The sequence below is a fragment of the Hemibagrus wyckioides genome, linkage group LG26 (assembly GCF_019097595.1).
Source record: "Hemibagrus wyckioides isolate EC202008001 linkage group LG26, SWU_Hwy_1.0, whole genome shotgun sequence".
Classification (NCBI taxonomy): domain Eukaryota; kingdom Metazoa; phylum Chordata; class Actinopteri; order Siluriformes; family Bagridae; genus Hemibagrus; species Hemibagrus wyckioides.
Genome location: NC_080735.1, coordinates 1,891,417 through 1,901,416, shown reverse-complemented (window position 1 = coordinate 1,901,416; position 10,000 = coordinate 1,891,417). Strand labels below are relative to the sequence as shown.

The window sequence follows — 10,000 nt, the reverse complement described above, 5'->3', positions numbered from 1 at the left end:
GGTGGTGTGTGTGTATGAGAATGAGATGTGTGTGAGAGGTGTGTGTGTGAGAGGTATGTGTATGAGAGGTATGTGAGAGGTGTGTGTGAGGTGTGTGTGTGTGTGATGTGTGTGTGAGAGGTGTGTGTGAGGTGTGTGTGAGGTGTGTGTGTGTGTGAGAGGTGTGTGTGAGGTGTGTGTGAGAGGTGTGTGTGAGGGGTGGTGTGTGTGTATGAGAATGAGATGTGTGTGAGAGGTGTGTGTGTGAGAGGTATGTGTGTGAGGTGTGTGTGTGATGTGTGTGTGAGAGGTGTGTGAGGTGTGAGTGAGGTGTGTGTGTGTGTAAAATCTACAGGAATGTGCTGTGTGTGAGGTGTGTGTGTGTGAGGTGTGTGTGTGTGTGTGTGTGTGTGTGTGAGAGTGAGGTGTGTGTGTAAAATCTACAGGAACGTGCTGTGTGTGAGGTGTGTGTGCGAGTGAGATGTGTGCGTGTGTGTGTGAGAGGTGTGTGTGTGTGAGTGAGAGATGTGTGTGTGTGTGAGAGTGAGGTGTGTGTGTGAGTGAGAGATGTGTGTGTGTGTGAGATGTGTGTGTGTGTGTGTGTGTAAAATCTACAGGAATGTGCTGTGTGTGAGGTGTGTGTGTGTGTGAGTGAGATGTGTGCGTGTGTGTGTGAGGTGTGTGTGTGTGAGAGGTGTGTGTGTGTGTGTGAGAGGTGTGTGTGTGTGTGTGTAAAATCTACAGGAATGTGCTGTGTGTGAGGTGTGTGTGTGAGTGAGATGTGTGTGTGTGTGTGTGTGTGAGAGTGAGAGGTGTGTGTGTGTGTGTGTGTGAGGTGTGTGTGTGTGTGTGTGAGATGTGTGTGTGTGAGGTGTGTGAGAGGTGTGTGTGAGAATGAGGTGTGTGTGTGTGTGAGAGTGAGGTGTGTGTGTGTGAGAGTGAGGTGTGTGTGTGTGTGAGGTGTGTGTGTGTGAGAGTGAGGTGTGTGTGTGTGTGTGTGAGAGTGAGGTGTGTGTGTGTGTGTGTGTGAGAGTGAGGTGTGTGTGTGTGTGTGTGTGTGTGAGAGTGAGGTGTGTGTGTGTGTGTGAGAGTGAGGTGTGTGTGTGTGTGTGAGAGTGAGGTGTGTGTGTGTGTGTGAGAGTGAGGTGTGTGTGTGTGTGTGAGAGTGAGGTGTGTGTGTGTGTGTGTGTGTGTGAGGTGTGTGTGTGTGTGAGTGAGATGTGTGCGTGTGTGTGTGAGGTGTGTGTGTGTGAGAGGTGTGTGTGTGTGTGTGAGAGGTGTGTGTGTGTGTGTGTAAAATCTACAGGAATGTGCTGTGTGTGAGGTGTGTGTGTGAGTGAGATGTGTGTGTGTGTGTGTGTGAGAGTGAGAGGTGTGTGTGTGTGTGTGTGTGTGTGTGAGGTGTGTGTGTGTGTGTGTGAGATGTGTGTGTGTGAGGTGTGTGAGAGGTGTGTGTGAGAATGAGGTGTGTGTGTGTGTGAGAGTGAGGTGTGTGTGTGTGAGAGTGAGGTGTGTGTGTGTGTGAGGTGTGTGTGTGAGAGAGTGAGGTGTGTGTGTGTGTGTGTGAGAGTGAGGTGTGTGTGTGTGTGTGTGTGAGAGTGAGGTGTGTGTGTGTGTGTGTGTGTGTGAGAGTGAGGTGTGTGTGTGTGTGTGTGAGAGTGAGGTGTGTGTGTGTGTGTGAGAGTGAGGTGTGTGTGTGTGTGTGAGAGTGAGGTGTGTGTGTGTGTGTGAGAGTGAGGTGTGTGTGTGTGTGTGTGTGTGTGAGAGTGAGGTGTGTGTGTGTGTGTGTGTGTGTGAGAGTGAGGTGTGTGTGTGTGTGTGTGTGAGAGTGAGGTGTGTGTGTGTGTGTGAGAGTGAGGTGTGTGTGTGTGTGTGAGAGTGAGGTGTGTGTGTGTGTGTGTGTGTGTGAGAGTGAGGTGTGTGTGTGTGTGTGTGTGTGTGAGAGTGAGGTGTGTGTGTGTGTGTGTGTGTGTGAGAGTGAGGTGTGTGTGTGTGTGTGTGTGAGAGTGAGGTGTGTGTGTGTGTGTGTGTGAGAGTGAGGTGTGTGTGTGTGTGTGTGTGTGAGAGTGAGGTGTGTGTGTGTGTGTGTGTGTGAGAGTGAGGTGTGTGTGTGTGTGTGTGTGAGAGTGAGGTGTGTGTGTGTGTGTGTGTGAGAGTGAGGTGTGTGTGTGTGTGAGAGTGAGGTGTGTGTGTGTGTGTGTGTGAGAGTGAGGTGTGTGTGTGTGTGTGTGTGAGAGTGAGGTGTGTGTGTGTGTGTGTGTGTGTGTGAGAGTGAGGTGTGTGTGTGTGTGTGTGTGAGAGTGAGGTGTGTGTGTGTGTGTGTGTGAGAGTGAGGTGTGTGTGTGTGTGTGAGAGTGAGGTGTGTGTGTGTGTGTGTGTGAGAGTGAGGTGTGTGTGTGTGTGTGTGTGAGAGAGTGAGGTGTGTGTGTGTGTGTGTGTGTGTGAGAGTGAGGTGTGTGTGTGTGTGTGTGTGTGTGAGAGAGTGAGGTGTGTGTGTGTGTGTGTGTGTGAGAGTGAGGTGTGTGTGTGTGTGTGTGTGTGTGAGAGTGAGGTGTGTGTGTGTGTGTGTGTGTGTGTGTGTGTGTGTGTGTGAGAGTGAGGTGTGTGTGTGTGTGTGAGAGTGAGGTGTGTGTGTGTGTGTGTGTGTGTGAGAGAGTGAGGTGTGTGTGTGTGTGTGTGTGTGTGAGAGTGAGGTGTGTGTGTGTGTGTGTGTGTGAGAGTGAGGTGTGTGTGTGTGTGTGTGAGAGTGAGGTGTGTGTGTGTGTGTGTGTGAGAGTGAGGTGTGTGTGTGTGTGTGTGAGTGAGGTGTGTGTGTGTGTGTGTGTGTGTGAGAGTGAGGTGTGTGTGTGTGTGTGTGTGAGAGTGAGGTGTGTGTGTGTGTGTGTGAGAGTGAGGTGTGTGTGTGTGTGTGTGTGAGAGTGAGGTGTGTGTGTGTGTGTGTGTGAGAGTGAGGTGTGTGTGTGTGTGAGAGTGAGGTGTGTGTGTGTGTGTGTGAGAGTGAGGTGTGTGTGTGTGTGTGTGTGTGAGAGAGTGAGGTGTGTGTGTGTGTGTGTGTGTGTGTGTGTGTGAGAGTGAGGTGTGTGTGTGTGTGTGAGAGTGAGGTGTGTGTGTGTGTGTGAGAGTGAGGTGTGTGTGTGTGTGTGTGTGAGAGAGTGAGGTGTGTGTGTGTGTGTGTGTGAGAGTGAGGTGTGTGTGTGTGTGTGTGTGAGAGTGAGGTGTGTGTGTGTGTGTGTGTGTGAGAGAGTGAGGTGTGTGTGTGTGTGAGAGTGAGGTGTGTGTGTGTGTGTGTGTGTGAGAGTGAGGTGTGTGTGTGTGTGTGTGTGAGAGAGTGAGGTGTGTGTGTGTGTGTGTGTGAGAGTGAGGTGTGTGTGTGTGTGTGTGTGAGAGTGAGGTGTGTGTGTGTGTGTGTGTGTGAGAGTGAGGTGTGTGTGTGTGTGTGTGTGTGAGAGTGAGGTGTGTGTGTGTGTGTGTGTGAGAGTGAGGTGTGTGTGTGTGTGTGTGTGAGAGTGAGGTGTGTGTGTGTGTGTGTGTGAGAGTGAGGTGTGTGTGTGTGTGAGAGAGGTGTGTGTGTGTGTGTGTGTGTGAGAGTGAGGTGTGTGTGTGTGTGTGTGTGTGAGTGAGGTGTGTGTGTGTGTGAGAGTGAGGTGTGTGTGTGTGTGTGTGTGTGAGAGTGAGGTGTGTGTGTGTGTGTGTGTGAGAGTGAGGTGTGTGTGTGTGTGTGTGTGAGAGTGAGGTGTGTGTGTGTGTGTGTGTGAGAGTGAGGTGTGTGTGTGTGTGAGAGTGAGTGAGGTGTGAGAGTGAGGTGTGTGTGTGTGTGTGTGAGAGTGAGGTGTGTGTGTGTGTGTGTGTGAGAGTGAGGTGTGTGTGTGTGTGTGTGTGAGAGAGTGAGGTGTGTGTGTGTGTGTGTGTGAGAGTGAGGTGTGTGTGTGTGTGTGTGTGTGAGAGAGTGAGGTGTGTGTGTGTGTGTGAGAGTGAGGTGTGTGTGTGTGTGTGTGTGTGAGAGTGAGGTGTGTGTGTGTGTGTGTGTGTGTGTGTGTGAGAGTGAGGTGTGTGTGTGTGTGTGTGTGAGAGTGAGGTGTGTGTGTGTGTGTGTGAGAGTGAGGTGTGTGTGTGTGTGTGTGTGTGAGAGTGAGGTGTGTGTGTGTGTGTGAGAGTGAGGTGTGTGTGTGTGTGTGTGAGAGTGAGGTGTGTGTGTGTGTGTGAGAGTGAGGTGTGTGTGTGTGTGTGTGTGTGAGAGAGAGTGAGGTGTGTGTGTGTGTGTGAGAGTGAGGTGTGTGTGTGTGTGTGTGTGAGAGAGTGAGGTGTGTGTGTGTGTGTGAGAGTGAGGTGTGTGTGTGTGTGTGTGTGTGTGTGTGAGAGAGTGAGGTGTGTGTGTGTGTGTGAGAGTGAGGTGTGTGTGTGTGTGTGTGTGTGTGTAAAATCTACAGGAATGTGCTGTGTGTGATTTCTCTCCATCCTGAAAGAATAAATAAAACCCTGTGTGATAAAACAAACACTGAGAGAAATGGAAATGAACCAACTGAACAAACGTCTCCGGGTTCTAATTTGCATATGTAAATGAGGGCCCTGAGGGGGCAGAGACCTGGTCGTAGGTGGGCGGGTACTGCGTCGCGAACTCCAGCTGCTTGATGATGACATCATTGGGTGAAACCTGCAACTGGTGCATTTGCTGCAGCAGCTCGTGCAGCCAGACATAGTCCAGACGCCGCATGGCCTGACCAATCAGAGCGCTGAACACGTGAGCGTTCACTCCCACACCACACGCCTAAAAAATAAATAAATACATAAATAAATAAATAGACAGATAGATAGACACATAGACAGATAGATATAGAGGCAGACAGATAGATAGATATAAAGATAGACAGACAGACACACAGATAGACAGATAGAAAGATAGACAGATATACAGACAGAGAAACAGATAGATAGATAGATAGATAGATAGATAGATAGATAGATAGATAGATAGATAGATAGATAGATAGATAGATAGATAGATAGATAGATAGATAGTCTGACAGACAGACAGACAGATAGAGAGACAGACAGACAGAAGTTCAGACCTGCATGTCAGTCAGGAGCTGGAGTCCGTCCTTCGGTGAGCGACAGGCCAGAGCCAGGCTGCAGAAAGTCTGAGGGTTTGGATGCAGCTTCCTCTCCAGCATGAGTGTCTTCAGGGCCTGGAGCAGAGAGAACAGGAAGTTTGTGTTACACACTAATGTTCTCATGTGAGCAGGACTTCCAAATCATTTTTTTTCTTCCAATCCTAATCATAACCTGACCTTGGCTCCGTCCACGTCTCCGGATTTTGCAGCTCTCCTGATGAGCGTGTTGAAGAAACCCACGTCCAGCCTCACTCCGCTCCGATTGGCCGCGTCCATCAAGCTGCGCACCGATTGGCTGCCGGGCTGCGTCACGTCGGCCAGCAGCGTGAGAGTCTTGATGCTGGGCTTCAATCCATCGCCGGACATTTTGTTCAGAAAGCCGTCGAGGTCTCCGATCAGCGCCAGCCTGTCCGACGCTGTGCTTGCTGTCGCCAAGGCGACCACGTCCGAGTGACAGGTGCTCGGGTCCAGCAGGTTCGGGACGGACGGTGCCAATTTTAACGCCGGTGAGAGACGTGACGACGAGGAGACGGGAATCAGCTGAGTTTGTGTCGAGTCCGAGCGGAGAGTCGACTGCGCGAGATCAGACGCCGTGTCGGTCAGAACGAGTCTCTCAAACGCATCCACGTCTAACGGCTCAGGGTCACACGTCCCCTCCCTCAGCCTTGACCTCTGACCTTTTCCCTGAGCTGTGAGCTGTGACTCCTCCTGCCCCCTCAGGAGTAATTTGGAAGCCAAGGCAGGATCACCGATCCCACAATCCCTCGCTGCACGAAGGACAATGTTATAGTTCTGACCGTCTGGTTTTATACCAGCGCTGAGCATCTGGTGCCACACCTGCAGGATGAGAGAGCTTTAACTAACACACACAAGAACCAAGAGAGACACAAACTAGTGTGTGTGTGCGTGTGTACCTGTAGCACCAGTCTGAAGCCCTGCTCTTTATCCTCCACGCAGCACATCAATAAATACTGAAATGTCTCCTGTGTGATGGCCTGTCCACTTTGAAGCATCTCCTACAAACACACACACACACTTTCTTGTATCACAGTGAAGAGATTTTGTAAAAGTGGATCACATGGAATGTAGAGATTTAGTGAAAGTGGATCACAGAGTGTAAAGATTTAGTAAAAGTGGATCACATGGAGTGTAGAGATTTAGTGAAAATGGATCACATGGAGTGTAGAGATTTAGAGAAAGTGTAGAGATTTAGTGAAAGTGGATCACATGGAGTGTAGAGATTTAGAGAAAGTGTAGAGATTTAGTGAAAGTGGATCACATGGAGTGTAGAGATTTCGTGAAAGTGGATCACATGGAGTGTAGAGATTTAGAGAAAGTGTAGAGATTTAGTGAAAGTGGATCACATGGAGTGTAGAGATTTAGAGAAAGTGTAGCGATTTAGTGAAAGTGGATCACATGGAGTGTAGAGATTTAGAGAAAGTGGATCACATGGAGTGTAGAGATTTAGTGAAAGTGTAGAGATTTAGTGAAAGTGTATCACATGGAGTGTAGAGATTTAGAGAAAGTGGATCACATGGAGTGTAGAGATTTAGAGAAAGTGTAGAGATTTAGTGAAAGTGGATCACATGGAGTGTAGAGATTTAGAGAAAGTGGATCACATGGAGTGTAGAGATTTAGTGAAAATGGATCACATGGAGTGTAGAGATTTAGAGAAAGTGTAGAGATTTAGTGAAAGTGGATCACATGGAGTGTAGAGATTTAGAGAAAGTGTAGAGATTTAGTGAAAGTGTATCACATGGAGTGTAGAGATTTAGAGAAAGTGGATCACATGGAGTGTAGAGATTTAGTGAAAATGGATCACATGGAGTGTAGAGATTTAGAGAAAGTGTAGAGATTTAGTGAAAGTGGATCACATGAAGTGTAGAGATTTAGTGAAAGTGGATCACATGAAGTGTAGAGATTTAGTGAAAGTGGATCACATGGAGTGTAGAGATTTAGTGAAAGTGTAGAGATTTAGTGAAAGTGGATCACATGGAGTGTAGAGATTTAGTGAAAGTGGATCACATGGAGTGTAGAGATTTAGTGAAAGTGTAGAGATTTAGTGAAAGTGGATCACATGGATTGTAGAGATTTAGTAAAAGTGAATCATATGGAGTGTAGAGATTTAGTGAAAGTGGATCATATGGAGTGCAGAGATTTAGTGAAAGTGGATCACATGGAGTGTAGAGATTTAGTGTAAGTGGATTATATGGAATCTAGAGATTTAGTGAATGTGGATCACATGGAGTGTACAGATTTAGTGAAAGTGGATCACATGGAATGTAGAGATTTCGTGAAAGTGGATCACATGAAGTGTAGAGATTTAGTGAAAGTGGATCACATGGAGTGTAGAGATTTAGTGAAAGTGTAGAGATTTAGTGAAAGTGGATCACATGGATTGTAGAGATTTAGTAAAAGTGAATCATATGGAGTGTAGAGATTTAGTGAAAGTGGATCATCTGGAGTGCAGAGATTTAGTGAAGGTGGATCACATGGAGTGTAGAGATTTAGTGAAAGTTGGATCACATGGAGTGTAGAGATTTCGTGAAAGTGGATCACATGGAGTGTAGAGATTTAGTGTAAGTGGATTATATGGAATCTAGAGATTTAGTGAAAGTGGATCACATGGAATGTAGAGATTTCGTGAATGTGGATCACATGGAGTGTAGAGATTTCGTGAAAGTGGATCACATGGAGTGTACAGATTTAGTGTAAGTGGATTATATGGAATCTAGAGATTTAGTGAATGTGGATCACATGGAGTGTAAAGATGTAGTGAAAGTGGATCACATGGAATGTAGAGATTTCGTGAATGTGGATCACATGGAGTGTAGAGATTTCGTGAAAGTGGATCACATGGAGTGTACAGATTTAGTGTAAGTGGATTATATGGAATCTAGAGATTTAGTGAATGTGGATCACATGGAGTGTAGAGATTTCGTGAAAGTGGATCACATGGAGTGTAAAGATGTAGTGAAAGTGGATCACATGGAATGTAGAGATTTCGTGAATGTGGATCACATGGAGTGTACAGATTTAGTGTAAGTGGATCACATGGAGTGTAGATATTTAGTAAAAGTGGATCACATGGAGTGTACAGATTTAGTGAAAGTTGGATCACATGGAGTGTAGAGATTTCGTGAATGTGGATCACATGGAGTGTACAGATTTAGTGTAAGTGGATCACATGGAGTGTAGATATTTAGTAAAAGTGGATCACATGGAGTGTACAGATTTAGTGAAAGTTGGATCACATGGAGTGTACAGATTTAGTGAAAGTTGGATCACATGGAGTGTAGAGATTTCATGAATGTGGATCACATGGAGTGTAGAGATTTTGTGAGGCATTTACCCGCAGCACATGAAAACAAGTGTACAGATTTAGTGAAAGTGGATCATATGGAGTGTAGAGATTTAGTGAAAGTGTAGAGATTTAGTGAAAGTGGATCACATGGAGTGTAGAGATTTTGCGAGGCGTTTACCCGCAGCACTTGAAAACAAGCCCTCAGGTCTCCGGCCCGTGCCAGTGTTTTGAGCAGTGCATGATGGGTAATGGCGTTGAGAGGGATGTTCTTCCTGCGCAGTTCCTGACGCAGCTTCAGCGCCTGCTCCAGAGCCGACTGTTTCCACGGAGACTCAGCGCAGGCGTTAAACAGAGCCGTGTACGCCGCCGCCGAGGGCTCCAAACCTCGCTTTTTCATCTGAGGAGAAACACTTCAGACTTTACACACACAGAACACACGTCTCACACACCACTGAAATAAAGTGTGTGTGTGTTTTCTCACATCATTGTAAAGTTTAAAGGCTTTTTTAATATAACCCGCTCGTCCACATCCCCCAATCAGCACAGTGTAGTTATACTCCTCCGGCTGCAATCGCTCCTCTCTCAACATCTCCACCTCAAACAGAGATAACGCCTCGGCTAACTGGGGGAGAGAGAGAGAGAGAGAGAGAGACAGACAGACAGAGCGAGAGAGAGAGAGAAAGAGAGAGAGAGAGAGAGACAGAGAGAGAGAGAGAGAGAGAGAGAGATAGATAGATAGATAGATAGATAGATAGATAGATAGATAGATAGATAGAAACAGAGACAGAAAGAGAGAGAGAGACACAGAGAGAGAGAGAGAGAGAGAGAGAGAGAGAGAGAGAGAGAGAGAGACAGTAATTGTTAGCTGTGACAGAAATAATAATCATATGGATCCTGCGCATTGATATAAAGCTGTAATCCACCTTAAAGCCGGAACTACTTTCAGAGTTTCTGTAATAGAGAATATAATGAGTGTAGTGCGGAGAGATTAAAGAAATGTTAAATGTTTATTTAATAAAATATCTCAGGCTCTCACTTTATCTTTCTTCAGCAGCTTTTTGCACTGCAGTAAATACCAGTACGGTGTGTTCCTCCTCCGGAGCTTGGTTCTGGGCCGGAAGTTCGGGTCCGGTTCGTCCTGCTCCACTTCGGTGTCCTGCAGCTCCGCGGACGACTTCCGGAAACTCATCCTGGAGGAGAAAGTTCTAGGATAATCCCCGAACCGGACCTCATCTTCCTCAGAGGCTGGGCTCGGGGCATCCGCGAACTTTCTCGAAGGGATTTGAGTGAAATATGTGGCGTTACAGAGACACGTCTGAGTGTTCCTGACCTTTACTGCATTTCCGGCTCGCGCAAGAATCAACACCACACCGCGCAACATGACCACTGTATTTAATACACACCACACCGGAGGTCAGCGCGTGCGCGTGCCTTTCTGTCAGCGCTGAGGGAACGCCGTGTAAATCAGACGTGACTAGTCGATCGACAAGATTTCGATCTTACATTTCTACTTTAATTCAATAATGAAACCCTGTCGCTAAACGTAGCGTTTTAATTTATTGCATAAATTCTTTTAGAATGCAATGAAATATAATTTTAGATGTACAAT

General features: G+C 47.0%; 1 protein-coding gene across 1 annotated transcript in view; it reads right to left on the bottom strand.

Moving 5' to 3' along the window:
- The window catches only part of ptcd1 (pentatricopeptide repeat domain 1), an 11,236-nt gene extending 1,240 nt beyond the window's left edge, over positions 1-9,996 (bottom strand). Inside the window, exons 1-7 of the mRNA XM_058380812.1 lie at positions 9,428-9,996; positions 8,873-9,013; positions 8,570-8,788; positions 6,002-6,103; positions 5,265-5,924; positions 5,046-5,162; positions 4,562-4,744 (exon numbers count right to left, since the gene is read on the bottom strand). Coding sequence (XP_058236795.1) covers positions 4,562-4,744; positions 5,046-5,162; positions 5,265-5,924; positions 6,002-6,103; positions 8,570-8,788; positions 8,873-9,013; positions 9,428-9,772 — 1,767 coding nt within the window. The 5' untranslated portion in view covers positions 9,773-9,996. The remainder of the gene's footprint in view (positions 1-4,561; positions 4,745-5,045; positions 5,163-5,264; positions 5,925-6,001; positions 6,104-8,569; positions 8,789-8,872; positions 9,014-9,427) is intronic.
- Between the last annotated feature and the right edge of the window lie 4 nt (positions 9,997-10,000).